General features: G+C 35.3%; 1 protein-coding gene across 1 annotated transcript; it reads left to right on the top strand.

Annotated features, from left to right (window-relative positions):
• Nucleotides 1-5,786: 5,786 nt before the first annotated feature.
• LOC132068278 (beta-amylase 1, chloroplastic-like) lies at nt 5,787-11,702 on the top strand. Its single transcript, XM_059461817.1, has 5 exons — nt 5,787-6,153; nt 8,753-9,024; nt 10,118-10,328; nt 10,424-10,534; nt 10,616-11,702. Exons 1-5 carry the CDS (start codon nt 5,884-5,886, stop codon nt 11,417-11,419), a joined length of 1,668 nt encoding a protein of 555 aa, XP_059317800.1. The 5' UTR covers nt 5,787-5,883; the 3' UTR covers nt 11,420-11,702.
• The last annotated feature ends 880 nt before the right edge of the window (nt 11,703-12,582 follow it).

Raw genomic sequence — 12,582 nt, 5'->3', positions numbered from 1 at the left:
TCAACAGATATAAAAAGACAACCGGGACGGCATCCTATGAAGTGTTATATAGCAAGGAGATATAAGTCACCAATCGGCTGATTCAGAATCGGCCTATGGCCTACAGGCAACCAAAGCTTCTAAAACGAACGTGTTAAGTGACTGTATCACAGCCATAAGAGATACCTCCCCGAATTACGATAATACCCTATAAGGCTAGTTCAACATTCGAGGACGAATGTTCTAAAGGGGGGAGGATGTTATATCCCGTATTTTTGAAAGTCGGATTATTTGTAAGCTGAGGTGGGGCCCACACGTCAAGATTTTTTGGAACATGTGACAAGTTATATGAATCACATATGTAAAGTTAAACACAACTCATGAAGGACCCTTGGGCCAAATCAAAGTGGAAGCCCTCCAAACGAATATTTTTAAGAAAACGTTTTCGGGTGACCTGACTTTGAGGGGCAAAAATGATATTATAAGTTCGGAATTTGGGAAAATACCAAGAAATATAAGTTGTAGATAATTGAATTATCTTTTCAACTATAGGTCGTGGGTTCCCAGGTGACGTCGGTACAAGGAGATATGGATGTTTTAAGATCAAAAGGTCAGTGGGCTCGGCCCAACTCGGGGCCAACCGGGTTAGGCCCATGAAAAAAAAAAAAAAAAAAAAGAGGCCCAATAGGGGCCATTCGGCCATGGTCATTAAAAAAGGCCCATATGGGGTTTAATATAGGGAATTAAAAGATGAATAATTCATCTTCAACCAAGAGAAAAGCCAAGAAGCTTCAAGAAAAATAAAGACCACCCCATATTCAGCCAAAGAGGGAGAAAAAGAAGACCAAGAAACTTGATCCAAAAAAATATTCCTTTCTAGCAAACCTACTAATTGAAGGGTCCTTGTTAACGTGGAATTGTTGTTGGAGTCAATAAATCACTTGTTTTCATCATTTACAACCCAAGCCAACTTGTGAAGCTAAGAAGAAAAGGTAAGATTTCACTCCTTTTGTCTTGGAAGAAATATATATAGGTGTTGTGGAATGTGGAAAGGAATGTAGAGTATGAAAATTTTGTGTTATGGATATATATATATGTATGGCCGAAAATGGTATGTATGGAAAGGGATGGTTAAAATTTTATTTGTTATATTAATTGTGTTGTTGAAGCCTTGTGATGGAAATGGAGGAAAAATGGTTTAAGTTGGCATGAAAAATTGTTGAAAATGGTTATAGGAACTTATGTGATTTTAATGTAGTTTTTATGTAATTATGAAAATGAAATTGTTAAGGTGCAAATTATGATTATTGTTAATGAAATTGGAAGATGAAAGTGTGTTATGAATATTTATGTCAAAAATTGAAAGTTTCGGATGAATTATGGTTTTGGTGAAATTTTTGTATATTTTGTAAATATTTTTTAGAATGATATGAAATGCTTCCGAATTGTACTGGAATGATCTTGATTAATAAATGGATATGAAAACATTGATATTAGTTTGGAAGTGCGAAGTGAGATTGAGAGTTGTCGCTATGTTGGAAAGAAGAATATTCATACTAGAATGTGTTCTAATTTGATTGTTGATGTTGTTGGTGTTGTTGGTTGTTGTTGTTGACATGTTGGAGAGGAGATTAAATCTCGGGGATGTTATACGTATAGGGGAATCTTTGCCCAAATTTTTGTAGACAAGTATTGGTTAAGATTGAAATCTTAAAGCCTTACAATTAACATTTGGTAAATGTGACCAAATTGTAGATTTTGGTGAACTTGAGACTTAATTTTGGAGACGTGTACGAAGTGGAAAAGGTATGTAAAGTCCACCTCTCCTTCTCTTGGCATGTCCTAGTTATGATAGGTCGAAATTCGACCCTCGGGGAAAGTCCCACTCCTCGGAAACGACACCTAAATTTATCCTTTTTCATTCAGTAGAATTGAATTAAATAACTTACGCTTTAATGTAAAGTAATGTCCAAACGTCCGTAACTTTTGTAAATGAAATCGGAATGCCATGAAATCTTCGTGGATGATCCAATGAGATATAATGATCATGTTTTTATGTTCGTCACTCGAGTCTCGATGTACGTGCGCATAGGTTCCCGCTACTTCTCTCATAGATGCCTTATAATCTTATTTTATGTTTTCTCGTGGTGTTGCTCTTCATTGGTATCCTCGCCTTATAATGATTGTTCCTTCGAGGTGAGCACGAAGCGACCATGGTTATTCCATAAGGTAATCGGGGGCTACCGACCTTACGTCACTCTGATAGACACATGACTTTCTTTGGGTTCTTATGCATGCTGCTTATATGATATGTATATGATATGTATATGATACGTATATGTAAATGGGAAAAATGGGGAAGGGACACATGTTGCGCTATAGACGCATTGCCACAGTCGATTGGCGTAATTCCATCCCGGACGCGGGATGCCCGGACGCGGGACATATGTGGGCGAGCCGACATATTTCGGCGCTATGACATGTTCTATTTTCATATGTATATGACAAGAAATGTTTTTTTTAAAAGGAAAAATAAGCAAGCATGACATTCGCACGAGAGGCACTTACGGTACGGGTTATCCCTCTTATCTCGTTGTATGATGCGCGTGATCCCACATGTTGCTGCTCATATGTTACATGCTTCATTATATTATTTTTCATGGCTTACATACTCGGACTGCTCGTACTGACCCCTTTTCTTCGTGCGTCTCGTGCACGCGCGGACAACGGGGTTGACGGGTTCGACTCCTAGGAGCTCTTTCAGCAGTACATCGAGAGGCGCTCCAGTTGCTCCGGAGCTTCTGTTTTGGGTACTACTTTGTGTATATATTTAGACACAGCAAAGGCAGCTACTTGTAATTACATGTATCTTGTTTAGAGGCTCGTAGACAGATATGTACAGTCAGATGTTTCATAGCCTAGTTGTCCTTGTCGCCGTGTAATATGTCGGTGATGTATATTACTCTTACTTGTTTATAAGTATGTTATTAACGATAATGTTAAGGAAAAAAAATGCTAGTGTTCATACGGCTCACTTAGTAATAAGAAGAAGAAGTGAGATAAGGGGTGCTCGGTACGAGTATCGGGTACCCGTCGCGGCCCCTAGTTGGGTCGTGACAGGTATGACGGATAGAGAAAAATAGTCTCAGGATAAAAATTAGTACCGCCTTATCCCACGGTTGGTTGAAAAAAAACTCGAGATAACTAATTCTGGGATTAGATTATTTTTTTATCCCATCTTGAGGGTGGAATAGCTAATCCCGGGATTAGTTATCCCAGGATAAGTTGTTTCCATCCAAACGAGCCCTTAGTTATCAATTGGTATTTTTTACCATACTCTTCCACAAAATCAGATTTTAGGTTTCTTTTCCATAATCGTTTTCTATTCCTTCATCCAATCTTCAACATTCAAACGTAAAACATCAAAAGTTCAGAATTTGAAAACATTCAACAGCCAATGTCTTTGAAGTTTTCAATATTGATTTTGTTTTTTATTTACTCATGTATTTGATAGCATAACTAATATATTTGGAGTTTTCAATCAAACTCCATGTATTTTATATTAAATATCATGTATTTGTGTGAGTAACAATTTGCATCACCCATGTATTTAGTGGTAATGTATTTAAAGTTTTCAATATTGATTTCGTTTTTTATTTACCCATGTATTTGATAGATAACTTATGTATTTGAAGTTTCCAATCAAGTCCCATATATTTTATTTTAAATCTCATGTATTTGTGTAAGTAATAATTTGCATCACCCATGCATTTGATGAGATTAATTTGAACAAAATACATAAATATATAGGAAACTTATCATGTATTTGCGTCACTCGTGTATTTGAAACTAGATGAACTGATGGAACTAATTTGAACAAAATACACAAATATATAGAAAAATTTACAAAATAACCTTTACAAAATAATTTGAAAAAACATAACTATAAATGATAATATTTAAAAGGATAGTTATAAATGATAGAAAACTACCATAACGTAGCCATTTGAGTAATTTTACCTAATAAAAATTAGGGGCAAGTTTAGGGACATTTTGCCATTCAAAATGAATTGGGTATGATTTGGCGAACACCCAAATGTACTTTTTATACGATCACGTTAATACGAAGTGGAGTGTGCACGCGCATAGAGGATCCCACCGTCCACTTCATGTGAGCCACGAAATTGGAGCCGTCACCTCCGCAGCCTATGATGCTTCCCACTTATCCTAATTATACACGTGGCAAAACGAAATTAAAGATAAACACTCTCAGTCTCAATTTATGTGATAATTTTTGTTTTTTTCATAATGTATTTGACTAAACTTTGAAGTTAAATTCTACTCCCTCTGTTCACTTTTACTTGTTCACTATACTAAAAATAAATTTTCACTTTTACTCCCTCCGTTCACTTTTACTTGCCCACTATCCCTTTTATAGATTTTTATTTTTACTTGTCAATTTTCACATATCAAGGTAAGACAATTTTTTTTTTATTTTACCCTTAGCATTTATTACTCATTTTAAATTATTTTTTCAACCCCAATACAATTATACACTATTTAATAGGGGTATTGTGATAAAATACCTATTTTAATTATTATTTCTTAAATAGCGTGAAAAATTAAAACATGACAAGTAAAAGTGAACGGAGGGAGTACTTGTTCATTAGCATATCAAGAGAAGACAATACTTATTTTTTCCTTGTTTTACCATTACCATCAATTATTCATTTTAAAATTTTTTTTCAAGTCCAATGAGACTATACACCAATTAATATGGGTATTATAATACAATACATCATCTTTTTGTCCCAAAAAGATTATCTTCCTTTCCTTTTTAATCTGTCCCAAAAAAATGACACATTTCTATATTTAGAAAGAAGTTAACTTTATGAAATGATTTACAGCTATACAAATATCTAAGGCTTAGTTTGGACAAACGTTTCAAAAGTCTTTCTTTGTTTCTTAAACTTTGTGCCAAGTCAAACTAAAAAATCTTTTTGGGATGGAGGGAGTAATTTATTAATTCTTAAGGGATGTGCGAAATCAAAAGTGGATAAGTAAAAGTGAACGAGGGAGTATTAGATTAACTCAATATTTTTAAATCAAAATTTATATATTTGAAAAATACATTGAAGGTACTACTATGATCACTTTGAGTAGACACAAAGTTTAAGGAATAAAATGAAACTCTTGAATCTTGTGATCTTAAATTAAAAACGAACGTAATATAGTACTAAAATGTTCTTTAAATCTTATGATTTTAAATTTATCAGGTAGTATGTTTATATAATTAACCTAGTAAATATAGAAAAAAAATGGAACTGAGGAAAAAAGAAAGTAAGACCCTAAAATTGGGATGAAGGAAGTACAGGTTACTCCTTCCGTTTCAAGATGTATGTCTTACTTTCTTTTTTAGTCTGTTTAGAAATAAAAGGTTTTTTTTTTTTTTTGGCAACTCATGAATTTTAACCTGCACATGATATGTTTAAGACCATAAGATCAAAGGACATTTTAGTACACATTCTACATATCTTTAATTCAATACCACAAGATTCAAAAATTTTCTTTACTTTCTTAAATTTTATATCAAGACAAAATTAAATAAATATTTTGAAACTGAGGAGTCTAGTATCAATTTGTTAATAAAATGCATTTTAAAATATTGATCAAGAAACAATTTGAATTTCAGAAAATGAAAAGTATCACGAAAATTGAGCGATTAGTAATTTTTAAAAAATCTTATCTGTAACTTGTGCATGATTATAAATATTTCTTTTTCTCCTCTCATCAATAATATCTCCATAACTCAACTGTAAGAAAAATACCTTAAGACTCCAAAATTGCTCTTATTTTCATTCCATCTCTCACACATTTTAATTATATTGCAAATCTCATAGTAGTATGGCTATGAGTTTGACTCACCATATCGGAGCATTATCATCGGAAACGGGAGGTGTTGCCACGTCAGCATTACGAACATCTCAAGCTACAAATCTTCAAGTATCAGTACAAAAATCAGGAAATGAATTAATAGACAGTGTTGTGTATCCATTGTCACCACCTATGAGTCCGGCAGCATCTCACGCGCTCATGGAGGCGCGTGATGCATTGTCGTTGACGACGGATTATAAATCAGGGAACTTGCCGGAGAAGAAGGGAAAAGGAGTGCCGGTAAAAAAATCACTGAATTTAGAAAAATGTTAAAAGTGAAAATTTTCACATATATTTTAATTGAATCAGCTAGAAAAGGGGATCAAATAATATTCACTTAGCTTTGTTTTCTTGAGTAAAAAAAAAAGTGTCCAGTTATTAAATCAAAAAATAATTTACCTTATCTTTTCAAATTTGTCCATATTAAGTGTTATGTGATTAAATTTTAATGTTTACTTAATTAGGAGTAATTTAGTTAATTTACATTTTTTTTTTCCTTGGAGTGAGTAGTTTCGTAAGGATGTGCAAATGACTAAATGTATTTTTTTTTTTTTTGGGTTCAATGGATTCTGTTTTCCACCTGCTTTGGTAGAAATGAGGTGGGAAAGTTTTATAACATAAATTTCTCATTGATTGTCGGTGAGAAAATGTGAGGGCCCACAGCTGGAGCATCTGGGAACCAAACTGTGAGACTGCAGTGGAGCATCTGGGAACCACTGCCCTCCATGACATGCATGCTTGACATATTGGGGCATTGTATGACTTGGGTCGCAGACGGATCGCACAACTATGCCATCTTCACTTTGCAGAGCTACGGGTATCGAACCCGCGTCCTCATCCTACGGTGGCTACGTAGTTTCAGGCTATCTGAAGCCCTCCTCGGTAATTACAGCAACTCCCAAAAATATGAACATAACATAATTGGCTAAGAAGCCCGTGATTTTCGTGAACTAACTTGTACTTGTCTTGAAATCATGATTTCACGAAATAACTTGTAAACATGGTTTCATGAGATAACTTGTAAACATGGTTTCATAAAATAACTTGTATTTAGAGAGTATGTATCTTGTATCATAGCATGAAAGTAATTATGTAATACATTTGTATGAAAACTTGTAGATATGTAGGATATTCATGAAATAATCATTCTTAGTCAAAAACATGCATGCAAGAACCCATGGAATACAAGATATGGGTTTTCATAGATTACGGACGGATTCTCAATAATTATAAAGAAATATTAAGAACTCAATGATGGAATTATAACAATTCATGCATAATATAATCATAGACATGGACCTAGGGTTATTATGAGCATGGTATTGAAACCCTAGTTTTGTAGAGAATCATAATTTTATGGATTATGAGGCGTGGGGAAGAACAATGATGTTCTCACACGTAGATAGTAACTCTACATATCTGGTAATACTCCGAACTTGAATTAAAGATTTGAACTTGAAGAAGATTTCCAAAAATCTTGGTTCTTGAACCTTGAGATGGGTTTTCTTGAAAACCCTAGTTTATGAACAATGATTTCTTGCTTAGATTACAAGGATATATTTTAGAATTGACTTAGAATAATTAGAATAGGCTTACCTTGGAAGATCTTGAGGTTTGGGACTTGTTGTCTCTGAGTTTTAGAGAGAATTTTCGTGAAATGGGGGGCTGGGGAACTAAACCCCAAACCCCAAATATAACAAAAACACGCGTAAACCCGACTTTTGACCCGAAATTGACCTGTTTCTCGATGGTTCCGCGATGCAGGCTCATCGCGCAACATTCTGCAGCTAAAAACTCAGAGTTGCGCGATTGGTCCGCGAAGCGGGACCATCGCGCGCTCTCTCACGCGCCCTCACGAGCCCCGAGAAGCTACGGGTGTCGGTTCTACACAGCGTTCGGTAAAATAGGCATAACTCTTTGTACGAAGCTCTGTTTAAGACTCATAATACACCGTTGGAAAGATATTTCAAAGGGCTACAACTTTTATCAAGGAAGCTTTCCCAAAGTCTAAACTTATAATGACGTTATTGCCCCTACAAGTCGAATCATCCGAAAATGTTTTCCTTAAATCATCCTTTTGGATGGCTTATGCACATATTTGGCTTATGGGTCCTTCTTGAAACCTACTTAACACTTTGTTACCAATATAAGGGAAATTATAACTCTTCTCTAAAATGTCATTAAGCTATCATTAACTCGATACTCGTAATTCTTGCCCGACACACGATATATACCTTGCTTTCCTTGACAACTTTCACCTCCTACCTCAAATGTCTTTGAAAACTCATTTAGAATCATTAAATTTAAATATTACTTCTTACTCGCCAACATGTCATATACATCATACCTTCATATTGGTTCCATTATATTATCATCTTGTTGGTTAAACCTTCGTCCGAAACTACGGGGTGTTACAGAAAAGCCTCTGTTCCTAGTAGTGTGTTGAAAAAAAAATAAAAAATTAAAGGTTGTAGGAAATCGAAATTGGTTAGGATTTTATATTTTAATTCATGTTTAATTAGGATTTATAGTCAAATTAGATTGGAATATAGGAATATGTTTTGAGTTAAAGTAGATCTGTACTATTGTAAATGGGGGTGCTGCTAGTCACTCCCTCCGTTGTAATTTGTTTGTCTGACTTTCTTTTTTAATCTGTGTAAAAAGGAATGTTTCTTTCATTTTTTGGCAGCTATTTAATTTTAACTTTTCATATAATATGTTTCAGACCATAAGATTAAAGGTCATTTTAGTACGTTCTACGTACTTATAGAGTGCACATTGTAGAGTGCATTCATTTTTTTTTTTATTAGTTTATGAATTATATATATTTTCCCTTCAGGTATTCGTGATGATGCCGTTGGACAGTGTGAAAATGGACAACACGGTGAATAGAAAAAAGGCGATGAAGGCGAGTTTACAGGCACTGAAGAGTGCTGGAGTGGAAGGGATAATGATGGATGTGTGGTGGGGCTTGGTTGAGAGAGACGCGCCGGGAGAGTACAATTGGAGTGGTTATGTGGAGTTACTGGAAATGGCGAAGAAGCAAGGGCTTAAAGTTCAGGCTGTGATGTCCTTTCATCAGTGTGGCGGAAACGTTGGTGACTCTTGCACGTGAGTACATAATTAGTTACTCATATTCTATTCTGTTAGTAATTTCGTGTTGCTATATTTCTTTAGCAATATCGAGAAATCGTATTTTCGAGCTGTTTTCAACTTGCATTGCTTCACAATTCACATATGACTCATTGATTCAAGCTGGAGTTAGTTGAAGAAGCTAATTTACTTTTTTTCTTCTTTGTAAGTGACTATTATTAGAACATTTAGTAATGTAGTGTATATAATTTAAATACATCCATTTTTAAGTAGGAGTACTTTTTGATAGCTGATTCATTGGATGTGAGGAAGTGGAACAAGGGAGAAAGGGGAACACAAACAAAAAGTTGCATAATCTTGTCCTTAAATCATTAGAGGAAACATGAAATTTATTTTTTTGTGTTTAATTAAACATTATAGGACAACAACAATAACAACAACAGCGTACCCAGTGTAATCCCACAAGTGGGGTCTGAGGAGGGTAGGATATGCGCAGACCTTACCCGTACCTTTGTGGGGTAGAGGGAATGTTCCCGATAGACCCTAATTAAACATTATAGGAAACATGTAAAAGTTTCTCGTTTCATTCATTAGTCTATTTTGCTTAGAATTAAAGGAGTAGTTGCCATATGTTACAAGGATGCTATAAAGCAATTGTCTTTTATCGTTGTTTCATGAAGATCTATGGCCTTTTCTAGAAAACAAATTGAACAAAACACTTTTGATTATAATATATCAAGCAGGCTGAATTTGGTTAACTTGGTCTTCTGGAAAACATGAAGACATCAAAAAGTCATTGATATTTTGGTTACCTACATGGCAGAGTCATTGTTAGGAAGTTTTAAATTGGAAGAGGATGTTGATCAGTGATTTGATTACTGCAACTTCTAGAAACTGCTAATTGTAATCCCATCTTGTCAACAGTAGAATCCACGTTTAAAGAGCTCTTCCATACACATATAGCCACAAAGAATTCATCGTTACATTATTAATCATGTTTTTTGTGGATTAACTTCTCAATTCCTGTAACTGGAGAATACAATATTCCACATATTTCGTTATCTCCTATATTTGTTTCTTGCCTCCTTAATAGTTAATTTTCATATTTTAGGATCCCTCTTCCAAGTTGGGTCACTGAAGAGATCAACAAGGATCCTGACCTTGCTTATACGGATCAATGGGGAAGGAGGAATTCTGAATATATCTCGCTTGGTTGTGATACTCTTCCTGTCCTTAAAGGAAGGACCCCTGTTCAATGTTACTCCGACTTCATAAGAGCATTTAGAGATAGATTTGAGAATCTACTAGGAGACACTATTGTGGTAAGTTTAGACATGTTCTAAACCTTTAAACTATGTTGGATCACTGACCAAAGATTGGAAGCTTAAACTTTTCTCTAATGGTTTTTTTAATCTAGGAAATTCAAGTTGGCATGGGTCCAGCTGGAGAGCTACGTTATCCATCCTACCCTGAGAAAGATGGAGTATGGAAATTTCCCGGTATTGGAGCTTTTCAGTGTTACGACAAGGTTATGCATCGACTTCTTTGTGCAAAATTTTTGAATGCCTCATCTCTGATGAGTTGTTCTAACAAACCCCGTGTCTTGCAGTACATGCTCAGCAGCTTAAAGTCTGCGGCAGATGAATTTGGCAAGTCTGAGTGGGGCCATACTGGTCCCACAGATGCAGGTGAATATAACAACTGGCCCGAAGATACAAACTTTTTCAGGAAAGAAGGTGGTGGTTGGGATTGTCAATACGGTGAGTTCTTCCTCACATGGTATTCTCAAATGCTTTTGGACCACGGCGAGAGAATATTGCAATCCGCCAAAGCTATATACGAGAACAAGGACGTCAAGATATCAGTTAAGATTGCAGGTATTCATTGGCACTATGGAACACGGTCCCATGCCCCTGAACTCACAGCAGGGTACTACAATACCCGTTTCCGAGATGGTTACCTTCCGATCACTCAGATGCTCGCCAAACACGGCGCTATTTTAAACTTCACTTGTATTGAGATGCGAGATCACGAGCAGCCACAGGATGCACAATGTGCACCTGAGAAGTTGGTTAGGCAGGTAGCATTAGCCACTCGGGAAGCTCAAGTTCCACTAGCTGGTGAGAATGCTTTGCCCCGATATGATGATTTTGCACATGAGCAGATCATCCAAGCATCCTCATTGAATATCGACAGCGAATTTGATGATGGAGAAATGTGTGCATTTACTTATCTGAGGATGAATCCAGATCTTTTCCAGCCAGACAACTGGAGTCGGTTTATCGCATTTGTGAAGAAAATGAGTGAAGGAAAGGATGTGGAGCGGTGTTCGGAACAAGTGGAGCATGAAGCCGAGCATTTTGTACATGTTCATCCTCTAGTGCAAGAAGCTGCTGTTGCCCTTATGCACTGAGCATCTCAAGGGTTGCTCCTCGGATGGTCACCCAACTAATAGTTATTATCTCATAAAATCACCTTTCTTTTTCATTGAACATAGAAAGTGACTTTCTGCAAATAATAACTATTAGTTGAGTGATCATCTGAGAAATCAACTTAGCATCTCAGCTACATACGTCTACAGATGATACACATTATCGTGACATCAGTATCGTGCAGTTCTTACTGGGGTTTTCTCGGCTTTGTTCTGCCACTTATGTATGAAATGTATTATAGTGCAATCTTAGAAGATTGGAATATCATATTTTTGATGATTTAGCCAATCCTGGAAGATTGAAATTTGCTGTCTCTAATTCTAGGTTTCTGAATAAAATAGTATGTACTCTCCTTTATCTCTTTATCAAAATCAAAGCAGAATCAATCTTCAGAGAAATGCAAACGTCTCTTGAATACGCTTCATCTTTTCCATCATCTGTCCATTTATTCGATTCGTCTAAATTTTCCTTGATCTAACAATTTCTTGGCGCTTTTTGAGCCTTTCTTTGTAGAGGGATATGAGATATATACCGACAGAATGAAAATTTTTACACAATTTTAACATGTGATACATAGTAAGTTACTAATTTTACTAGGTTACACCTTATCAGAGGCGTATCTTGCACTCTAGATAGGGGTTCAATTGAACCTTATCATTCGACGCGGAATATAAATTTATGTGTAAAAAATTAATAAAATTTTAACTAATACTCACCAGTAGATATAAACTCATAATTGTAAAAGTATAATAGGTTTAATGCTAAGAATAAGAAAATCGATCTTATAGAATTTAAATCCTGGATCCGCTTCGTAGAAACTAGTTACTTTATTAGTACCCTGATTAGGTAAAATTTCTTACACCATCGACCATATAATTTGAACTCTCTTCTAAAATACTACTACCAAATGTTAAGATCCAATCCTAGAGGAAAGTTCCCTAGGTTATGCAAAAACTGTCCTCGTTCACCTGGTATGCTTTTTATCTCCAGAAAGATATTGATTTTGCTCTTAAAAAAAATAAAAATAAATAACTAATGTTACTGGGAGGGTGTGTAATTTTAAACATTGTATGTGCTTTTAATTAAACTATTTAAAAACTAAACCTAATTTTTTTCACCCGGCCATTTGAGCAACTCAAACTAA

This window comes from Lycium ferocissimum, chromosome 8, assembly GCF_029784015.1.
Source record: "Lycium ferocissimum isolate CSIRO_LF1 chromosome 8, AGI_CSIRO_Lferr_CH_V1, whole genome shotgun sequence".
Taxonomy (NCBI): Eukaryota; Viridiplantae; Streptophyta; class Magnoliopsida; order Solanales; family Solanaceae; genus Lycium; species Lycium ferocissimum.
The sequence above is the reverse complement of the archived record's forward strand: the minus strand, read 5'-3'. Positions and strand labels throughout refer to the sequence as shown.

What these genes read in the sequence shown, in the direction of transcription:
- LOC132068278 (XM_059461817.1), top strand. Translation starts at nt 5,884, where the DNA reads ATGGCTATGAGTTTGACTCACCATATCGGAGCATTATCATCGGAAACG. An exon ending in AGAAGGGAAAAGGAGTGCCG is followed by an intron (nt 6,154 to 8,752) that starts GTAAAAAAATCA and finishes TTTTCCCTTCAG; the next exon opens with GTATTCGTGATGATGCCGTT. An exon ending in AACGTTGGTGACTCTTGCAC is followed by an intron (nt 9,025 to 10,117) that starts GTGAGTACATAA and finishes TTCATATTTTAG; the next exon opens with GATCCCTCTTCCAAGTTGGG.